Source organism: Artemia sp. Qi Xiang Cuo, chromosome 8 (genome assembly GCF_049724085.1).
Source record: "Artemia sp. Qi Xiang Cuo chromosome 8, ASM4972408v1, whole genome shotgun sequence".
Taxonomy (NCBI): Eukaryota; Metazoa; Arthropoda; class Branchiopoda; order Anostraca; family Artemiidae; genus Artemia; species Artemia sp. Qi Xiang Cuo.
This window is the reverse complement of record NC_142801.1, coordinates 7,813,085-7,836,731: the sequence shown is the minus strand read 5'-3', so window position 1 is coordinate 7,836,731 and position 23,647 is coordinate 7,813,085. Positions and strand designations below refer to the sequence as shown.

Here is a 23,647-nt window from a genome sequence, read left to right as displayed (position 1 = left end):
TTGATTGATTTACATTTAGTGTCTACTTAAGCATAAATTCACTTCCAATTAAAATCGAAAAATTTAGCACAAGAGGAAATAAAAATAAGGCACTAGAAAATTGTTTTAATTTTAATCAAATTCTGTTACAATTTTCTTAATTTGTAGGAAGTATCCTGAAAATAAAATATGTTTTATTTTTCACAATTCTATTAGTGAAACTATAAATGTCCAAGAAATACAATCTCGAAATCGCCTCTTCGTTTAATAATAAATAAATTAAATAATATTGCATTCTTTTACACGATGGAATATTCTACTTCACTAAATTCTTCAAAATCCATGGCATGAAGGATGTCACCCTTGTGTAAACTCCAGCGTAAGGGTTTTGTCCGCAACCAATACCCCAGCTAACAATACCGACTTGAACCCACTGTGGTCCTTCAGCTACGCTAAGTGGTCCACCACTGTCACCCTGTAAAAGAAATAAATTCACATAAATTATATAACATTAATACAGTGGCAGCTAAAACAGTGCATATGAATGTTATAAAACGCAAAACTTTTATAAAATTGAATCTTAAAAAAATTTTAAAGCTGGAATACTAAAAGAGAATGTATTTTAAATAAAGAAAAGAGATATTAAGTATTATCAATTATATTTACGAGTTTTTCTGTGGCGGTAACAAATTTCAAAAATTCAATGATCACAATTATGCACAATTATTTTTTATTCTTCCTCCTCTTTCTTATACAGAAAGCTATACAAAATTTTCCTATTTTTTCGGCAATTAAACAACAAAATGTTCTATTTTATAATGTTATAGAACGTCCAACTTTCTAAAATCTTATAAAACGTTGTCAACTAAAGAGGCATTAAAACATTATTAGAAATTTTTCTAATTTCTCCTCTTTCTTATACAGAAAGCTATACAAAATTTTGCTATTTTTTCGGCAATTCAACAACAAAATGTTCTATTTTATAATGTTATAGAACGTCCAACTTTCTAAAATCTTATAAAACGTTGTCAACTAAAGAGGCATTCAAACATTATTAGAAATTTTATTTTAGCCTATTAAACATCCAGGTTTATTGAGCTCAACTTTAAAATATTTAAGACCTGAAATTCGCATGTGATACTGAAAATAGATATCACATTATAAAAACAAATTTTTGTTAGTATTTTTGTGGCAGTAAAAAATTCTGAACTGTTATTTACGTGTTTTTTTAGTAATAAACATTTCTGGAACTACCAATACTAGAAATAGGCACAAATTTCTCTTCTGTTTATGGAAAAACTTACTATATTTGACAAGTTTTGTGGCATCGCAATTGCAAAATTCAGCTTCCTTTCCAAACGTTTAATTTTATAAAAACTCGAAACGTGTAACGTTCTATATTTTTTGGAATGTTAACAAATAAAATATTATTGAAGTGTTTATAAAGATTTTATATTAGTTTTAAAGATATTTAATTTTATAAAATTCAACTTTATTTTAGTTAAGACATTAAAGTTGCATCAACTACTGGAAAGAGATATTGAGATTTATGAAATGTTTTCGTAGTAATAAATAATTCTAAAATTCCCATATGCCCCCATTTTAATCTTTTCTTTTTTTTGACGATAAATCGCAGCATACTTTGATATTTTTTTGGGATTGCGATCACCAAATTCTCAAATGGTACTGATAAAATGTTTGACTTTTATACTACTTTCGGTTCCCTTGCCACTGGTTAGCTGCTAAATAGTTAACAATTTTGTTTTATGATATTTATCATAACAGTCTTTAACAGTCTGATAAACTGACTTAACTCCACAATCTAAACATGACAGTCAAAAATACTCTGAAATGGAAATTTATGCAAGCTCACAAGAACTAATAGTTAGAAATAATTGTTTTTTTCATAGTGTTGCTGCAGAGCTGGTTCCCAACCAATTAATTGATTAGTTAGTTAATTTTATAAAATAATTAAACTGGTTGATAATCTAATAGTTCTCTTTTACTGATTAGATGCTAAATGATCAACAGTTTTTTCTTATGATATTTCACAGTGTAAAAATCAGAGTGAGCCCCAGAGACAAAATGACAAATTAACAGAATCAGGTACAAATCACAGTCAAATAAATTCTGAAAGTGAACAGTCACTGAGGCTTACAAAAACTAATTTTGTGGCACACTTTGATACGTTGTGATCTCGTTGTTTTTCTGTTAAGGATTATGTTTTTGGTATTCTTTATTTAGTTAGCTAGGCCCATGTTTTCAAACTTTAGCTGAAAGGTGTTCCAGATATTCGGGAGACTACAGATTTGACATCTGACCTACCGTCCTTCGAACGATATAAATATGAAGAATATACATGAAGATGGCAGTGTTAGTGGTGAGAGGGCAGAATCTCTCATTTTATTGAAGGAGGTTGTCGTTTGTTTTGGGAATTATGCTTTACTTTGAGAAGCAAACACGCAATTTGACCCTTTATCTCAGAGTGTTTTCTTCAAAAAAGTGTTTTTCAAAAGAAAGTAAAGATCAACATTAAGCAAACGTAAATAAAATTAGACAGAGATTGAGATTGGAAAAATATTCTCAGGCTCATTGCTTTTTATAGCCAGGCGTATCTTTAAATACTTTTTGTCCCCAATTTTAAATTTCTATTAACAGGAGTCGCTACTTACTTACACTTCGTTACAGTGAATTGTTAGATTGTTATTTAAAATATAGTAACTTTTCTCCATTCAGAAATTCGATTTGATACTGCTGAGAACCAACAGCAGAAACCAGGTTCATAGACGATTTAAATAAAACTTACAGAACATGAATCTCGTCCAGGGCCACTGGCGCACAGCATTGAATCGATAATACCACCTGGGGCATCATCTCCATAATTTTTCTCACATTCTCTATTTGTTTGTACAGTTACATTTACTTTCATCAGAACGTCTGGTTGACGTCCACCTAAAAAAAATATTCGTAAGCAAATTATACATTGAAAGTTTTAAAAATATCAACATTAATATATTAAAATACTAATTATACACAACAGTTTTCAATATAACAACCACTACAAAAACACAAGATGTTAGATATCAAATTTTTGGGTTGTATTCAAAGTATAGTGCTCTTTTATAGACGTATAAAGCTATAGCCTTCAGAGGTATCAGCTTTCAGAGTGTTTCTGAGGTATAGTGTCATAGCTGCTTCAGCCTTTATTTTCCTTCCATCTCATGATACCTTCTATAATTTTCTCACAATGCACCTTTTACATTCTAACGGGACAGAAATATCCCTCTCTAATCCTCTTCCATAAGCGGTGACTGTACATGTGTACCAAATGGTATATCGTATTATAGGCTATTAATGACAAGAAAAAAGTAAAAAAATTTTTCTTTCGAAAAGTCTTCGCAAAAGAGGTGAAACACTAAATGTTGCCTAAAACCGTTTATAAAATGGCTATATTATTATGGTCATATTCAGAACGCTTGGATTAATGTAAAAAGTAAAATAAGCAAAAACATCAGCCCAAACGCAGCGTGAATATAAAATCTATTTTTGCATTGGCTTTTTGCCAATTAGGGCTTTTGTTGAAAAAGTTCGATGCAGTTTAATTCAGGTCAAAAGTTCAATTATTTAAAGAATCACTTCAATTCAAAGATATGATTCTATTCACTTCCCTATTCTTCCCACTCTATCTTATAGCGACGAAATTATAATTTTTGTAAAGGCAGGTTTTTGGTTTTTTATTCATTTTTTCTAACACTGGCTGAAATAGCTCAGACTTACCGCAACTTCCAGCAGTCTATTTAGCTGTATGAAATAGGCAAAATTTATTTTACAGAAAAAAAAAATTGTCTCATCGTAATGGTTTCTGGCTATGGGAAATAGTTTCTTGATAAATTTTCTGCTATTAAGAGCCCAAGATTCCATAATTTTTCTTGCTGCTCATACCATTTTGAAAAAGTTCATTTATCCTTTTCTCTTCTTTAGTTTCCCTGGGTGATGCGTTTCCTAATTACTCTAATTCTAGAATATCCACAACTAGAATGTTTTCATCATGAACATTTCTTTGCTCTTATTCGCATCTAACTTGCACGAAATTTCCATAGTTAGTTTTGATGATTTTTCAAAACTTTGATGAAACTGGTTGAAATCCCGAAAATGACCGCGCTAAAATCAATTCTTGGAAGTGACTTTATTCCCGTTATAAGAGTATCACAAAAAGATTTTTTTAGAAAAAGAATTATACAAAACTCTGTCTCTTATTTTTCGGAATAACTTGGCAATTTACTAATCAAAGCAGATTCTATTGATAAATTTGAAAAAAAAAACAGCAGTATGAACTTACAATTGTCTTTCTAGCCACTTCTTGTCTCAAAAATCTTGTAATGTACGGGAGGAGTAGAAAATCAAACTGAGCTTTGAGAGGGTTATGATACATATGCTGTATCAAGGACAATGACACAGGGTTGCTATATCGCTTGTAGTATCGCCAATATCAGCGCTTACAGTAACGCTTACACGCGATATGGCAACCCTATGCCGTTGTCCTTGAGACGAAATTTTGATAAGATGCATTTCGGGAAACAGGGCGTGGGGGAATAGATGCTCTCCTACCACTTTTGACTCTTAAAAAGGGCACTAGAACTTTCGATTTCCAATCGATTGAGCTCTCTTCAAAGTTTATGCGACCACCCTTTCCATACGAAGTGCCTCCGGGAAGAAACAACAATACGTAAATAATAATAAAAATTTTACGCCTTATGACCTTTACAATAGGCAACTCTGTAGCGTTCCCTCTGATTATAAACAGTTCATCCCAAAACAATTCTGACATCTACCCCACAAGAAGCTCAACAAGTATCATATGACAGAAGAGAACAATTTAAGTGGTCAAAAAATTATTTTTGTAAACAGATTCAAGCTTTTCAATGGATTACCTAAATACCTACGGTATTTAAATATGAATGGAAATAAAAACAAAAAAGAAAACATATTAAAGCTAATGTTTCCCCTTTGCATACTGGGAATAATTTACACATTAGATACCTAATATATATACAGTATATATATATATATATATATATATATATATATATATATATATATATATATATATATATATATATATATATATATATATATATATATACAGTGTATTACAGGTAATTACTTGGTTGGCATCTGACCTGTAAAAACCTCTTTTGTTTTTAAGGCGGATTAAATTTAGAATTAGGTTCAGTGGACAATTTCCCAATAAGTTAATTATTTTGTTTCGCTGTATTTCCATTTTGTTAAAAGAAAAAGGACTTGGTATGGCTTTTTTATCTTGTTCATAATTGGATGCTAAGCTGCTTTGGGAGTAAGAAAACGGTGGAAAAAAAACGTCGCTGGCCTCCACGGTCCGCTGGGCCACCCTGCAAGAGCGGTGATTGCCAACGCCTTCCGTGGGCCTGCCCACTACAAGATAAGTCTCATTTTGGTTTTTCATTTTTCATTTTGGTTTTTCCTTCTCACACTAATCATGACGTCTTTCAAGCAATTCGATCTTGCACTGGCGAAATTTGCAGGCTATCCATTGTGGCCTGTACGAATTCTGAAGATTAAGAAAAATGATGGAAAGCGAACGAACTATTTGATCTTTTGTTACGGGGATCATAACGAGCAAATTGTTTCTGGGAATAATCTTGTATCGTAAAAAGATAATATTCAAGAGGCTTCCACTAAAACTGCGAAGAATGTGAAACACGCTTTTGAGGAACTTGAGCGTTTTCCCGACATTTACAGGTCAATTTCAAAAGCATTTGCGGCACTAAAAGTGCCGGATCAAACTGCCGCGCTGCCCGGTTCACAGTCTGCTTAATTGCACAAATTTCCGCTATAGAACAGGAGCTAGAGAAAACTAGGGAATCTATAGTTACAGAGATAACTCGTCAGGTTTCTGCCAAGTGTGGCTCGAGTACAAAATCTGGTCTTAAAGATTCAGCTGAGACTATAATTAGCGAGTTATATAAGTCTGTGTCACTAGAGTTCAACCCCATATTAGACCGTATCGAGCGTGAATTGAAAATGTATAGAATGCAAACCCGTAATCTGGAGAATCGAATTGAAAAAATTGAAGTCAAGTTAGACGATATTGATCAAGAAAATATGTTGGACAGTCTTGTTTTCAACGGTCTGATGCAAAAGCCAGGATTTGACCTTAACACAACCATGCTCAGTGGCCTTTCGAAACGAATGGGTGTCACTGTCATATCTTCTTGCGAATTATCAAGTGTTTTCCGACTTAGAATGAATGGGTCTCAGACCACCAGTGACGAACTTGACCCAGTTTTAGTACGATTTGTTAGCAAAGAATTTGCTCGAAAAGTGTTCTTACAAAAGTCTAAACTAGCTGGGTCTGGAATCTTTGTGTCGGAATCCCTTACAAAGCGACGTCGCGACCAGCTAAATGCCGCAAGGGATCGCTTTGGTGTTAAAATGTATGAACCAACCGGGGCAACATACTAGTGAAGCCGCCTGGTGAAGCGTCTGCCCGGAAAGTAAGATCCCTTGCTGAATGCATTTGAACTAGTATTTGTGTTGTTTTCTGTCATTTTTTCTTCTCTGTACAGCGTTGTTGCCCTTTTTCTTTCTCTTTCTTTTTCGCGATTTTTTCATTCTTATTATTAATCGCATAAACTGTTTTGGTCTCCCGTTTATTTTATTCTTGCTTTTCCTTTTCTTTTGAGGGATCCGTTTTGTTTCGTTTTTGGTTTTAGTCTTTCCATTATTATTTGCAAAAAAATATCTTGGTCTTCTATTTTTTATTTCTTACTTTTTTTTTTCATTTAGAGAGATATGTTATATGTTTATTTATTTACTTTCGTTGGTTCTTCACTTGATGATTTAATGAGCCGACCTTTTCGTCTAGAACAGGTTTTATCGGCAGCAATAGCAAGAGATGTTGAACCGTGTATGAACCAAGTTAGATTTCAACCGTTAAAAAATAGTGCTTATGTCCAAAGATCGAAGTTAGACCCCAGGGAAGCCGATTCGTTGCGTTTATGTGCCTGGAATTGGCACCTCACTACTGGTTACGAGGATGTGTTGCAATTTCTTTCTGATTCTCAAGGAAAAATTAGTTTTATTGGTATATCTGAAAGTTTTTTTTAGTCAGCAACACTCTTTCTCGCTGTATTCTTTTCCAGATTGTAATTTGGAGGCTAAAAACCGGACGTCACTTCACAGAGGGTGAATTGCGTTTTTGATTTCAAAGTCATTGACATACCAAGTAAGAAATGATATTGATGTTTGGATAGAGGGTAAGTTTGAAAGTTTTAGTATAGATTTAAATTTGGGTAGTAGTAAATTTTTTATTAGTATTGTGTATAAGCCACCGAGCGCAAGCTGGGAAGATTTTGAGCGTGGATTTGATCAACTTACGCGTGCGGTGTCTCGGATAGGTTTAGATTTTATTTGTATGGGTGATTTTAACTTTTATCTGCTATCGCTGAATGGAGTGAATCTTGATTTTTTCAATTTGATGGTTGCTAATGATCTTTTTCCCCTAGCTAATATTCCAACACGGGTTACGAGTCATTCAGCTACTCTCATTGACAATATTTTTGTTGGTTCGAAGTATCTGGACCGTAGTTATGCTGATATGGTTCTGTACCCTTGTTCGGACCATTTTCCAGTTCTCGGAACGGTACCTTGTGTCCGCATAAAAAGAAATGAAAGAAAAAAAGTGAAGACTCGGTCGTTAAAAAAAGAGTACTTACAGAGGTTTGGTGATGAGTGAAGCAGCACTGATCTTGGCGAGATTTTGGAGATAAAAGATGACGCTTCTGGGGCATTTGATTGCATGATGGGGATCATACAGCCAATTTATGACAAGACTTGCCCAGTTAAATTTGTGAAACCGCAAAAGAATCAACCCAGGAAGCCTTGGATAACTACAGAAATTCTTGAAGCGTCAGATTTAAGAAATCAAGTGTATGCAGATTATTTAAATAGTAAGTGTGTCAAGAAATTGGAAGAGTTTAAAATAATACGCAATAAAGTGAACTCAATGAGAAGGAAAGCTGAAAAAGAATATTTTGCTAACCAACTAAGTTTAAATAAGGATAATGCGAGAGGAACTTGGAAGGTTATAAATTACCTATTGGGAAAGAGGAAAGAAGCTCCACCTAATTCGCTGCTGATTCAAGGAGAAGTAGTGAGTGATGAAACGATTATTACTAATAAATTTGCTGAGTTCTTTTCAAGTATTGGTCAAAATCTGAAGGCGGAAGGGTTAGTGAATTTAAAAAATGATTCCTTGGAGGACGAATTTTTGGATGAAATAGGAATTGGAAATGAAATTGAATTTCAACCGTGTACTGGAGATGAAATTCTGAAGGTTGTGAAAACAATCAAATCTAATTCAGCAGGGACAGATGGAATTAATTTGAAGGCTTTTAAATCAGCGATGTGTTATTTAATACATGTCTCGTCCACGTAATCAATCTTTCCCTGGAAACTGGGGTATTCCCCGATGCGCTTAAAAGGGCAAAAGTCATCCCTCTCCAAAAAGGTGGGTCTAAACTAGATATCGAAAATTATAGACCTATATCAATCCTTCCCCTGTTTTCAAAAATATTTGAAAAAATTGTGCATAAAAGGCTATATGATTACCTTAGAAAAACAGGGATGTTAAGTGAAACTCAGTTCGGCTTTAGGAAAGGTCACTCGACGTCAGACGCCGTGCATTCTCTCTGTGATATTGTAAATAGATGCTTTGAACGTGGTGAAATCCCTTTGACTGTTTTTATTGATTTTAGAAAGGCGTTTGATACAGTGGATATTAAAATTTTACTCAAACGTCTACAGTCCCTTGGAGTTCGTGGTAATTATCTGAAATGGTTTGATAGTTTTTTAAGTGGAAGATGTATTCAAGTTGTTTTAAATGATGCATTTTCTTCTCCCTACCAAGTGAAGTGTGGTGTACTTCAGGGATCTGTCTTGGGACCACTTCTGTACCTTGTGTATGTTGATTCAATGCGTTTTTACTTACCGGAGTGTTTTATCACGGCTTTCGCGGATGATACTGCTTCAACTATGTTCAGTCGAATGATTGATGATCTATTGTTGAAAGTGAATAGGGTTTTAAAGTCATTTTATGTATTTACAAGTTTGAGCCTTTTGTCAGTGAATGTTAAAAAAAATTAATTTTATGATTTTTAGGAGGGTTGGTAAGCCGCCGAGTGTTGATGGAGAGATATTTTTTAATGGTAAGCCTTTGTCACAGGTGCATGAGGTGCGTTATTTGGGCTTCCAGCTTGATTGTAATTTGTCTTGGAAGCACCATAGTGATCTTGTTGCAGCTAAAGTGGCTAGAGGTCTGGGAATTTTGCGTCGTTTGAAGCATTTTTTACCATTATCGGTTCTTTTATTATTGTATCATAGCATTGTTGCGCCTTATATTTCTTATAGTTGTGTCATTTGGTCTAGCAATTTTTATGCAAATTTCAAAAGAGTGCAGATCTTACAAAATAAAACAGTACGTCTTCTTGGGAATTATATAGAAAATGTGAATGATACCGCGTCATGTTTTAAAAAATTAAGAGTGCTTAACATTGGTCAGATTCGCAATTACCAAGCTGCTATTTTTGCCTATAGATGTTGGAATGATGTATGTCCTCCAGTTTTTACAAATTTTTTTCGCGTAAATAGTTCACTCCACAGGTATGCGACTAGAGAGACGAAAAATTTTATGGTTGAGTATCGAGACACCACACGTGCAGGTTTCGAAATTCGGTGTTTGGCTCAGGCTATTTGGAATGATATCCCAATTGGCGTTCGGGAGGCTGAACACATTGAGTTCTTTAAAGTAAAAATAAAAAAAAGATTTATTGGGAGAGGGGAGATAATTTATTATTATTGTCATTATTATTATTAATGTCTCAGTTTTTTTTTCTTTTCTTCATAGATTTTGGTATTATTGGTTAACTGAGAGTTTTTTTGTTTTTTTTAAATGGAATTTGTAAAAGGTTGAGAATTAGAGGATTGCAGCCGTCTTTCACCAGGCTTTTTGAGCCTTCCCCGGGCGGTTGCTTGTATATAGTTTATTTTGTAATTAGTAGTAAATAAAGCAAGTCAAGTCAAGTAATAACTGAGATAAATGAGCACTTGGACAACGTCTAGACCTTACTCATCCATCGAATCACCAAGGACAAAACAGTAAATCCAAACTAACAGTCAAAAATTAAGGTCCAGAATAGAGAACATTCAGCATTAATAAATGTAAATCAATGTCCCTAAACCAAGCCAAATCACCATAAATGTACAAAATTTAATATTACCCAAGTAATCACCACATATCAGGGATCCTCAGAGGAAAAATTACTTGCCTTTACAGGTTTCGGCACTTACATTTTCTTACCCATGCAAACGAGTGCGCCTGCCATAGAACCATATGGCATTTCCCTATGTAGTGTCACCTGTGGAATATCTACGAACAATACAATGCCCAAAAATATAAAAATACACCCACAAAATTTTCAAAGCTTCCTTCACCACCGCTCAGAACTGATTCAAAGTAAAAACTACTAAACTCTGAGATAATAACACTTCAGCCAGTTTACCTGCCATAGTTGCATGACCACAACTGTCAAAAAAACCCATTCTCTTTCAAGCCCAATTTCTAAGAACTAATTTCAACCTATCCTCTGTAACTAGGCACCTGATTGTGTCGAGAACAACTCTAAATTAAAAAAAATATAAAGGGAAGAGAAAAAATACATCCAACAAGCTACCTCAGAATATTGTTCAAAATGTCTTGATAATTTTTGTTATACTTATTTAAAAGTTGATTAAATTGAAAGCTAAGTTTTGTAAATTGCCAAGCTAGTTTATTGGTGGAAAAACCTCTTACAATTAATATATGGCTAAGTGTTTGACATCTACTTTTAGAATCAATGTACTTAGTACAAATTCTCGCATATCTAAACAGTTGGGAAAAATACGATGAATATTTTTTCGGCCAGTCATCGCTATTCCTTGTTTTCCAACCGTAGATTTCATTGTCCATGTTTCTTCATCTTTACCTCAGGAAGTTTTGTTTTCTTATCATTCATCGGTGTTCTTATTTTCCAACTGTAGATTCTATTGCCCATTTTTGTTCATCTTTATCTCATAAAGTTTTTCCGTGTCTTTTGCTTTAGCAGTTTAGATTCATACATAATCTCATTTAATTTCTTAATCCGTTACAGATAGAAAATACGTTTTTTACAATTTCAAACCACATATTACTGTTCAAAATTTTGTTTACAAATCAACGTGATTCTCACTGTCGTTTGTTCCATACCTTTTTCTATATCTGTTGCAATTATCACTTTCACCAGTTTTAAATCATTATAATCACATTTATCCATGCTTCATTTTCATCAATCAGCCCCTTAAACATTTTAAATGACCTTAAATTAGAATTAACATCTTTGTAAAATTAAATTTTTTTTGGTTATTGGACCTTTAACTTTTTCCTTGGCTTGTCTTTTTTCATTATGGAAAACATAACGTCGAACCTTTTTTTTTTAACAGAAGCTAATAAGCTGATGCAGTATCAGGTTCTTGGCTATCGTCCTTATAAACTCTAATATTGTTATTTATAGCCGTTTCATTGCTTGAAGCTTTTATAAAGTGTTGAACGTCAACTTTTGCCCTGGTTTGTCTTTTGTCATTATGAAATGCATATCGCAGAAACTTAATTTTTCTAACAAAGGCATGGTAAGCACTGATGGCCATGTCCATGTCAAAATCCAAAACCCAATTATCATGACTATTATTTTCAATTTGGCCCGTTTTGGCTCCACTGTCACTTATTCTTTGAACCTCATTTTTCTTTCCTCTTCATTTTGGATTTTCATTACATTAGACAATTTGCCAATGCCCTTTATCTTAGCCCCCATTATTGGTCTAGTTTTACATGACGGCTCAGGCTGTAGATTTTTTAATTGTTAGGTGGAGGGTCAAAAATTTCTTTTCCTTCCAAGGAATAATTCTTTATAACACTTGTAAATTTTTATTTTTGGGTCTTGTCTCATTTGATACTCCAGGTTTTTGAATCTCATCCGTTGTTTAATTCAGTTTAATTTTAGTCCGGGTGTTTAATTTATTGTTTAAGTTTAATTTAGTCTGGGGTTTCTCTCAGTCTTATCAGTTTGATAGTTCATGTTTGATAGTTCTCAAAGATATTTGATCATTCAAGCAAGTCAGATTTCTGACAACGATTTCTACTAAACCTCAAACTTTTTGTTTTCGTTTTTATGGATTTTAGACTGTCGTAATCCCTTGTCAAAATACATACAAATATTTTTGAAATTATTAGTTTTTTGCTGTTAAGCAATTTAATGTAAACTTTTCCATAAATGAAAATCTTCAATTTTACCACATAAGTGTGACAACGTCATTGCAGTACTGCAATGGTTTATAGGAAAATGACGTCACTGGTATAAATCTTTTATTTCCAAAATCAAGGCTGTTAACGAATTTTCTCAGACTTCTGACCCATCTAGATCATTTTTTATGCTAGAATAGCCCAAGATACCGATTATGCCAAAAAAATATGGAGCTGTTATCGACAAACAATACATACATTAAAATATAAATAATATACAATTATTGCTCGTTTATTAAGATAGTATATATATATATACATGTATTATATATATATATATATATATATATATATATATATATATATATATATATATATATATATATATATATATATATATATATATATATATATATACATATATATACATATATATACATATATATACATATATATATATATATATATATATATATATATATATATATATATATATATATATATATATATATATTTATTTATATAAATATATACAAATATTTTTAACGATTATTAATTATGTTACGCAGTTAGATTTTAATTGATACATAATCAAGTCCTGAAGCGAACTGTTTGTAAGTAGCGAACCGCTTATAAACTCTTCCATTAGATAGTGTGAAATTATTTCATTGATTTAACAATAAAACATCCTTTTTTTACCGATTAAAATATTTCCAGGGGCCGAATAAGAGAACATCGCGGGCGGCATCTGGCCCACGGGCCGTAGTTTGGAGACCCCTGATTTGGGTAAGTAGATAGATGTTGTTAATAAAACGTGACTAAGAACCCAAAAAATTTAAGCTTCTGAATAAAAAAGGTCATCTGCGATCACTATTTCTTTTTTACTTCTTTCTAATTACACACAACGAACGATTACTTGAATGAATAGAGTTATTTGAATATTGAAATATCTGAAACACTACTATTGCTTAAATTATATAGAATTGTTATTATTGCTATTCCTTCGAGTATTTTTTATATAAAACTTCATAAAATGTAAGGAATAAAATCAATTTTTCAATACCCATTTTGAGAGAAAATCTCTGTAGCCCAAACATGGGCAATTGCCCTCAATTCCCTCATGGTGCTGAACTGAAACATTCTAAGCGTGTAAAATTTCTGAATATTTCAACATGAATTATGTCTAGATTTTTGTTTTTTAAACCTTGTTCGCAAAATAACTCTGATTTTCAATAAATATTTGCAGCTTATATTGACTTCCTCTTATTACCCTAAAAAGTATTACTCATAATTTAACCTTCTTTAAGAGCACCCCAGCCTGTCACTGTTGCAATGTCGCCGGCGTAGGTATTTGACCTATCTTCAGGTGATGGTAGACAAACTGGGCTGACTTCGGGACTAAATGAGACAGGTCTTTCCAAGGTGAGTAGGGCAATGTCATTATACTGAAAAAGAATGTGATAAAATGTTTATAGCCATTTCTTCCATTTCCTTACCATTAAGCAATGAAGGTAGGGAAATGCAAATCAAAGAAAAAAAACACTAAATTTACTAGAATTAACATACCAGGTAAAAACATGCAGAATTCAAAAACTTATAAACTGTACAAGTCTCCAAAAAATGCATAGTTTTTTTGGAATCTTAAGGATTTTGATACCAGCTCAGGTTCTTTTTCATTCCATTTCAGCTTCTTAATTATCAGAACTCTTAATTATCAAGATTTACTGATGTTATTAGCCCTATTTAAAAATAAAATTCACAAATTAAAAAAAAATAAAAAAAAATAAAGAAAGACTTTGATGAACTGATATATTCAGCAACAGAAAAAGTCACAACTCTGAAATGCATATCTCTCCTGTTAATTCTATAGGAAGATTTTTTTCTACTTGAAAATCGAAATGTTGTTAATATTTTATATCAAAAACCTTTCCAGACTAACGCTTTTCCTTATTCTTTTGGACTTTATTAAAAGTTTCAATGATGATGTGAAGGTGATTCGAAATGATTATTTGTATTATTTTTTAGACCTATGTTACTTAGATTGCTAACTGGGGCTTCAGAATCGAAAAAAAAAATCATAATTAAGTAAACTGTAAATTGCCATTAACCGTAATTATTTTCTCAAATTTCTTATAGCAATTCCCAAAATAGGAGAGTCCAGAAGAACTAAAATGGAGCCTTACTTCTCATGGCAAGCAGGCTCAACAAAACTTAAGGCAAACCTTGGCAACAGGGGCACAAACTGGAGGTAAGGAGAATGGGGGAAGCAGTACCAATAACCTTTACTCCAGATTTTGACAAAATAAACTTTGTTTGGCATTGACAGTAGAAAAAAAATTTATCTTTTAGGATTTGAAAACCATTAATTTTAAGCTTAAATCGCTACTTGTATCATATACCCCCAACCTAATATTTTTCATCTAATTAGAACTTCGGATTTTCCAGAGTTTTTGGATTTTGAGATCAAAATATGATGAATATATGATACTTTATTAAAAAAATTATGGGAAATCCCAAAATGATCGAAAATCCAAGGTTCTAATTTGATAAAAACTATTAGGTAGGGGGTATATTATACAAGTGCCCTTCAATATGTAAAATTGAAAAAAACATATTGGGATCTCCCCATTTTTAAAATTGGAACTCCAATTATGAGGATAATATGAGGATAAAGTATCAACTTCTTTTCCCGTTTACACGTCCGGAGCTAGTACATCAATGGCTGCCATTTTGAACTTGGTCTATTGTAAAACCAAGCTCTTCAGAAACAAAATGTATATTTCATTGAATTACAATAAATAATATACCAGACTTAATTGCTGTTTCATGTAGAAATCATATAAAATTTTTTAATTCCATTAATAACGAAAAAAATGTTTATATGGAAAATGAAAAATAGATTATAACTGCCTAAATATTTTGGCTTCACGCCTGGTTGCTATTATAAACAGATTAAAAGGAAAGAACAACAAGAACAAACAGCAAGAATAAACAGCAATAGAATACCACTTGAAAAACGCCATTCACAAATAAGTTTTTTTAGGGGGGGGGGTATAAAAACAATTGGCCATTTGTTTTCAAGGATACGTCAATAATAAAGTAGTCAATATAGATTAACGAGTATTTGAATGTCTGTCAAACGCTTTTACCGACTTTCTTACTTCTTCTTCTTCATTATCACAAGAGCCTACTTCAATAATCAAATCTTGATTTTTATCTTAATTAATTTAAAAAACTTTTTCCACAGAGCAAAAACAAAAAATGAGTAAAAACAAAATCAAATAATCTACCAAGCGTGAAACTACCACAAATTATCATCGATAAATAAATGAAACCCAAAACAAACAGAAATTACAATAATTAACCGAGTCAAACTCAAAACGAGCAGAAATTAACATAAGTTTGACTCAAAACCCCTATGCCTTCCCACGGCAAGAACAAAATTTGTACTTTACACATAAATGTTTTTACTTTAACAACCTCGATAAGTCAAACAATATTGATATTCTAATTACTAAATTACCTTATATCTGTATTAAACTGACAATGCACATTCATTTTGTATTTTTTCAGTAAACTGCAAATTTTGTTCTGGCCTTGGGAAGGCATAGGGGTTTTGCACCCAACTTATGATAATTTCTGCTCGTTTTGAGTTTGACTCGGTTAATTATTGTAATTTCTGTTCTTTTTGGGTTCGATGCTGTAATTTCTGTTGGCTGCCTTTCATAGGCAGCGCTAGCGCGCTGCCTATGAAAGTAAGCTTAAAAAAAAACAAAAAAAAATTCCGTTTGTTTAAGGAAAAAATAAATTTGACAGGTCACTGGAATACAAGTAGCTATTTTAAAATTAAAAAAAAAATTAAATTTTGAGAAGATTTTTATTTTCTTACGTTACAGCAGGGATGAGCCTACGACACTTTTTGCCAATAAAACTATTTGTACAATTAAAAATTTGCTTTCAGGCTTTGCCACTCCTAATGGAGAACTAACAAATCTGATTTTAAAAACTGTTGCCACTAAAAGATTTTAGATTATAAAAACAAAAATTCAAAATCATATTATCTAATATTATTAATATCCTTCGTTTTCAAAAGCAAAAAATGGGGAAACAGATGATTTCGGCCCATATGAAAAGCAATTTTCCTTGTTTTCCAATATGGGAAAGGAAATATTTAAACTTCTAGTTATGTCTTTCACCCTTTTGATTTAAAAAGAAATTTGATTTCGGTCTGCCACCGATTTTGCCACCATTTTCATTATATTACTCAAATGAAAACGTTCCTCGCTAGACAGCTTACTTTAAAATAAGTATTTTAAATGTTTGGTTACTATAGGCTTTAGTTCGTTCTTTACAAGGACATTAAATAAAAAAAAACTAATTTTTTTTAACTGAAAGTAAGGAGCGACATTAAAACTTAAAACGAACAAAAATTAATCCGTATATGAAAGGGCCTGTCCCCTCCTTAATACCTCGCTCTTTACGCTAAAGTGTTTTTGTTGTTTTAAAAAAATAGAGTTGTGAGAAAGTCAAACTTTAGCGTAAAGAGCAAGGCGTTGAGGAGGGGACAGCCCCTTTCATATACTGAATATTTCTGTTCGTTTTAAGTTTCAATGTCGCTCCTTACTTTCAGTTAAAAAAAACTTGGTTTTTTATTTAATTTTTGAAGGTTTTTGTATAAATGCACGTATTGATCTTGGCTCACAGTACATGAATAATTAACACAAAATTTTCATATTAATTTACTTTTATTTGGTTAAATGGCTTTCTCGAAACTTTTTTAATTTTATTTACGAACGTTTTTATTAGTAATAAATATACGTAACTTACGAATTAATTTACGTAACAAACTTCTATATTCATATATTTTTAATACCTCTATTACGGGTTTGCCCCCTAGTTAATACCTTGCTCCTTCAGCGAAAGTTTTTATTTTGTTCCAATTCTTTAAAAATGACTGCTTAATAACAAAGGCCAGTCATTAGAATAAATAGCTTTTATGAAAGTACTAGACCATCTTTGGCTTAAAGACCGGGTTGGTGACAAATGGGTGAACAGAATCATTTATATAATGTTTTCTGTTCATTTAAAGTTTTGATGTTGCTGCTGTTGCAGTTGAAAAACTTGTTTTTTTTATATTTAATTTCTGATCTTTTTTAAATAATGCTGGGAAGTCCGGCGTCCCTTCATAGCAATGTCTCTTCCCCCATGAAAACTTCCTTCATGGAAAAATCCTCCTACATAACCCCCGACTCCCTCCCCACTACCAGGAAAAATCTCCCCTGAAAACGTCTGTACTGTATACTTCCCAATAACCAATACTATATGTTAACATTGGGTAAAGTTCATAACTTTCAGCCCTCCTCCCGGGAACTTCGGGGGATTAAGTCATCCTAAAAGACATACTTATAATATATTCAAACATACTAAACAAAATGGCTGTCTCGAAATTTTTATCAGATGACTTTGGGAAAAAAATGAGCGTGGGAGGGGGCCTAGTTGCCCTCAATTTTTTTGTTCACTTAAAAAGGGCACTAGAACTTTTAATTTCCGTTCCATTGAGCCCTCCCACGATATTCTAGAACAACGGCGTCGGTACAATCACCCTTGGGATAAAAAACAAAAACAAATAAACACACATCTGTGATCTTTCTTCTGGCAAAAAATACAAAATTCCACATTTTTGTAGATAGGAGCTTGAAACCTCTACAATAGGGTTCTCTGATACGTGAAATATGATGGTGTGATTTTCATTAAGGTTCTATAACTTTTAAGGGGTCTTTCCCCTTTTTTCGAAAATCAGCCAAATTTTCTCAGGCGCGTAACTTTTGATGAGTATGATTAAACTTGATGAAACTTATATATTTGAAATCAGCATTAAAATCCGATTCTTTTATGTATCTATTTGTATCAAAATAAAGTTTTCTAGAGTTTCGGTTACCATTGAGCCGGGTCCCAATAACCAATACTATATATTAACATTGGGTAAAGTTCATAACTTTCAGCACTCCTCCTGGGGGCTTCAAGGGATTCAGTCATCCTAATAGAAATAGTTATAATATTTTCGACCGTGTTGAACAAAATAGCTATCTCAAAATTTTGATCGGGTGACTTTGAGAAAAAAATGAGCGTGGGAGGGGGCCTAGTTGCCCTCCATTTTTTTCGGTCACTGAAAAAGAGTACTAGAACTTTTAATTTCCGTTCCAATGAGCCCTCTCACGATATTCTAGGACTACTGGGTCGATAAGATCACCCCTGGAAAAAAAAACAAAAAAAAACAAACAAAAAAATAAATAAACACGCATCCGTGATCTTTCTTCTGAAACTTATATATTTGAAATTAGAATTAAAATCTGATTCTTTCGATGTATCTACTGATATCAAAATTCCGTTTTTTAGAGTTTTTGTTACCATTGAGCCGGGTCGCTCCTTACTTACAGTTCGTTACCACGAACTGTTTGATAGCCACTCTTACAACCATGGAAAACAGTTAATCTAAAAAACCTTGAATTGGAGGTGAGAAAAATTTTTGCAATTTTTGCATTAACACCATTCGTGACAACATTTTACTGATGCAATATCAGCGTAATATAGAACTTTTACAAACAGTTGGTAAAAGTGGACTTGAGAATTGCGCTCATCAAAAGACAAATTAGCCAAATTTTAGAGCAGTCTCTAGCTTTTCTGATAATCTTCAAGAGCTTAAAAGATTTTTTTTAACACATATTTCTCACTTAAAAATTAGCAAGTTGTGAATTTCACATGAACTTTGAAACAAATTTACGTAGAATTTTGGGTTGAAGACCACATTAAATTCCCAAAACAACTTGTCAGAAATTGAATGTTAGATGTCAGAAATAAAGACTTACCAGTGTCTGGCCATTAAACCTCTTTATGTCTTTTAAACCTTTAATGTTACGATGGCAGAAATAAAGACTTACCAGGGTCTGGCCATTAAACCTCTTATGTCTTTAAACCTTTAATGTTACGATGGCAGAAATAAAGACTTACCAGGGTCTGGCCATTAAACCTCTTATGTCTTGTTACTCTTCGCACTCGTAGTTCAATAGTGTTGAGCCCATCATTTTCTGATTTTATATTATATTCATTTAATCGAACTTTTAGTCTTGCTACGTCGTAGGAATTCATGCTGCAAGGAAAAAGTACTAATAAAAACAAAAAGAAAAAACAAGGGTAAGAATAAATATGATATACAATATGATATATTTATTTAACCTTAAGAACAACTTACATACAAAAATCAACATGATTCACCCATTACCAACGTTTGACGTGAGTTGAATCAGATAAAAAACGGATATATATATATATATATATATATATATATATATATATATATATATATATATATATATATATATATATATATATATATATATATATATATATATATATATATATTTCTTCGTTTCCTTTTCCAAACCATTCCAGAGTTTTACACCTTTTATAATAAAAGAAAACGTGGACCTGGCAGACACTACAGTCGATAACACTCTTTCTTAAATGTCTATAGCTCTTATTTTTTTATTCTAAGATAGAATCAAAGCCAGAAAAGAATCAGTGTGATAATTACAGAGCCAATTACTTGATTTCGTAGAAAGCAAATTATTTAGAGTAGCATGATTATTTAGCATGATGATACTTATTTGACTAAGATATGCTGTAGATAGAGTTCTACAAGAAGTAAAGATGGGTTTTATGAATGAAAGAGAATATAACGAAAAAACATTTGCTCTTAAGATTATTAATTGAAAGGTGATTGAATCGTCAAACCACTTGAGTTCTCAGTTTTATAGATTATGAACAAATAGCTTCAATAGCTTTACTGAAGGTCTTATTCTTGTATGTTATTAAATAAAAAAAAACAAATTTTTTTAACTGAAAGTAAGGAACGACAGTAGAGAGGGGGGTCCGACTCGTGACCCCACCACGTGGTTTATGGTTTTCTCACTGAGAATTTGAAAAACAGGAATTTTCTCACTTGAAAAAACAGGAATTTTGTCACATTTATGTCTGTTTTCATGGATGGTTATGTGTGTTGGTCAATTTATTTGATGTTTTTCATGGATGGATATGGATGGTTTTATGGTTTTTGTCAGTGAGAATTTGAAAAACAGGAACTTTCTCACATTTATGTCTGTTTTCATGGTTTTTGTCAGTGAGAATGAAAAAACAGGAACTTTGTCACATTTATGGATGTCAACAGCAATTTATGTTCCTGTTTTATGTCTGTTCGTTGTCAGAGAGAATGGACATGCTCGAGGCGAATGTTATGAGATTGTTTGGCTAGCTTAACCTGAGAAATTGATTTACATAATCGCTAGGGGGAATTATTGATTCGCGAAGGGGGAATTAAGAAACAAACATGGCTTCTTTGTTGTTTGGTTAATTTAACCTGAGAAATTGTTTTACATAATCGCTAGGGGGAATTATTGATTCACGAAGGGGAGAATTAAGAAACATTATGGCTTCTTTAATCTTAGGTCTGAGGGATAAACGTTCTTTAGGTCAGAGAGAAAAATTAATATTCTATTTTTAAATAGGGCTTCATCGATCTTTAGTGTCAGGAAATACAAATGACATCACTTGTTATCTTGGAATTATGCGGGAGTCTAAAGAGATAGAAATTCTATTTTTAAATACGGCTTCACGGAGCTTTAAGTCGGAGAGATAAATTGATATTCTAACGAAACCCTAATAGTTTAGCTAGGAACATTTATGAGATGAAGAGATTAATGTAGGAAAGGGTTTCCTAGAAATTTGAAATGTGAAAGCACAGAGATGCCAAAAAACAAAAGGAACACACAGAAATTACTTTTAGGGGATTATTTGGGCGAAACAGTTTTAGACAGCTTATGGAATTATTTCGGCGAAACCGTTAGAGACCATGATTTAAAAGATGATTTAAAAGATGATTTTAGAAGAGGTTTTGAGTGTGGTCGTTATAATACACAAGTTCCATTGAACAGTGTTGTGAGGTCCCCATACCACAACCCCAAAGGGCCCCGATCGCCCTACCCCGATCCAAAGGGTTCCAATCCCCATACCCCAATCCAGAAGGAACCCCCCGGTCCCCAAAGGTTCCCAGGGCTCCCACCCGGCCCCCCAGACCCCCAAAGGCCCTCCCCGGGCCCCCAAAGGCGCATCGAGATCCCAAAAGACCACCTGGGTCCCAAAGGCCTTCACCCGGTCTCCAAATGTCCCCCAGGCTCCCAACTGGCCCCCCAGGACCCCCAAAGGCCCTCCACCGGTCCCCAAAGGTCCCCCAGGCTCCCAAAGGCCCCCTCCCCTCCCTCTCCCTCCCTCTCCTCTCCCCTCCTCACCGTCCGCTCCCCCTCCTCCTCCTCCCCCTCCCCCTCCCCTCCTCCCCTCCTCCCCTCCCCTCCTCCCCCTCCCGTCCCCATTTTTTTTAATATTTTTTATGCATTGAGACACAGAAGGGCACCCTCCCCCCCGCCCCCCCCAAAGGGCCCCCGACGCCCCACTTTTAGTCCCTCATAGGTGTTTGTTGTCTGAAACCTATAGTTTGGGATGAGTAGTTTGCTATTTTTGAATTTTCTGAGCTAGGTTTCTTAGCCTTTCATAGGTGTGTGTTGTCAGAAAATTATGATTTGGGATATGTAAATTACTATTTTTGACTTTTCTGAACTAGATTTCTTAGCCTTTCATAGGTGTTTGTTGTCTGAAACCTATAGTTTGGGATGAGTAGTTTGCTTTTTGGACTTTTCAGAGCTGGATTTCTTAGACTTTCTTGGGTTTGTGTTGACTGAAACTTATGATTTGGGATATGTAAATTACTATTTCGGGCTTTTCTAAGCTAGATTTCTTAGTCTTTCGTTTGTATGTGTTGTCTGAAACCTATGATTTGGGATTTGTAGTTTTGCTTTTTGGACTTTTCAGAGCTAGGATTCTTAGTCTCTCATAGGTGTTTGTTGTCTGAAACCTATAGTTTGGGATGAGTAGTTTGCTATTTCAGGCTTTTCTGAGCTAAGGTTTCTTAGTATTTCGTAGGTGTGTGTTGTCTGAAACTTATGACTTGAGGTGTCTAATTTGCTATTTCAGGCCTTTCTCAGCTAAGGTTTCATAGTATTTCGTAGGTGAATGTTGTCTGAAACTTATGATTTGGGATATGTAAATTACTATTTCGGACTTTTCTAAGCTAGATTTCTTAGTCTTTCGTTGGTGTGTGTTGACTGAAACCTATGATTTGGGATATAAGGTTCTTAGTCTTTCGTTGGTGTGTGTTGTCTGAAACCTATGATTTGGGATTTGTAGTTTGCTTTTTGGACTTTTCAGAGCTAGGATTCATAGTCCCTCATAGGTGTTTGTTGTCTGAAACCTATAGTTTGGGATGAGTAGTTTGCTATTTCAGGCTTTTCTGAGCTAAGGTTTCCTAGTATTTCGTAGGTGTGCGTTGTCTGAAACTTATGATTTGAGGTGTGTAATTTGCTATTTCAGGCTTTTCTAGGCTAAGGTTTTATAGTATTTCGTAGGTGAATGTTGTCTGAAACTTATGATTTGGGATATGTAAATTACTATTTCGGGCTTTTCTAAGCTAGATTTCTTAGTCTTTCGTTGATGTGTGTTGTCTTAAACCAATGATTTGGGATGGGTGGGTTGCTATTTTAGACTTTTCTGAGCTGGATTTCTTAGCCTTTCATAGGTATGTGTTGTCTGAAACTTTTGATTTGGGATGGTTAATTTGCTATTTTTGACTTTTCTGAGCTAGGTTTCTTAGCCTTTCATAGGTGTGTGCTGTCAGAAAATTATGATTTGGGATTTGTAGTTTGCTTTTTAGACTTTTCAGAGCTAGGATTCTTAGTCCCTCATAGGTGTTTTTTGTCTGAAACCTATAGTTTGGGTTGATTAGTTTGCTATTTCAAGCTTTTCTGAGCTATGGTTTCTTAGTATTTCATAGGTGTGTGTTGTCTGAAACTTATGATTTGGGGTATGCAATTTGCTATTTCCGACTTTTCATAACCAGATTTCTCAGTCTTTCGTAGGCGTGTGGTGTCTGAAACCTATGATTTGGGATGTGTGGGTTGCTATTTTTTGACTTTTCTGAGCTGGATTTCATAGCCTTTCGTAGGTGTGTGTTGACTGAAACCTATGATTTGGGAATGAGTGGTTTGCTATTTTTGACTTTTCTGAGCTAGATTTCTTAGCATTTCATAGGTGTGTGCTTTCAGAAAATTATGATTTGGGGGGTGTAGTTTTCCACTTAAGTTCTTTATTTCACAAAGACATAAAGAAATTTAAAGTTCAATTCTAAATTTTTCGGTGGATAATAGAAAAAGTAAT

At 33.5% G+C, this 23,647-nt stretch overlaps 1 protein-coding gene across 1 annotated transcript in view; it reads right to left on the bottom strand.

Moving 5' to 3' along the window:
- Positions 1 to 225: 225 nt before the first annotated feature.
- Positions 226 to 23,647, bottom strand: part of LOC148949118 (venom protease-like) — a 122,024-nt gene continuing 98,602 nt past the window's right edge. The window contains exons 5-8 of the mRNA XM_089093179.1: positions 19,337 to 19,475; positions 13,626 to 13,773; positions 2,786 to 2,931; positions 226 to 454 (exon numbers count right to left, since the gene is read on the bottom strand). Coding sequence (XP_088949305.1) covers positions 296 to 454; positions 2,786 to 2,931; positions 13,626 to 13,773; positions 19,337 to 19,475 — 592 coding nt within the window. The 3' untranslated portion in view covers positions 226 to 295. The remainder of the gene's footprint in view (positions 455 to 2,785; positions 2,932 to 13,625; positions 13,774 to 19,336; positions 19,476 to 23,647) is intronic.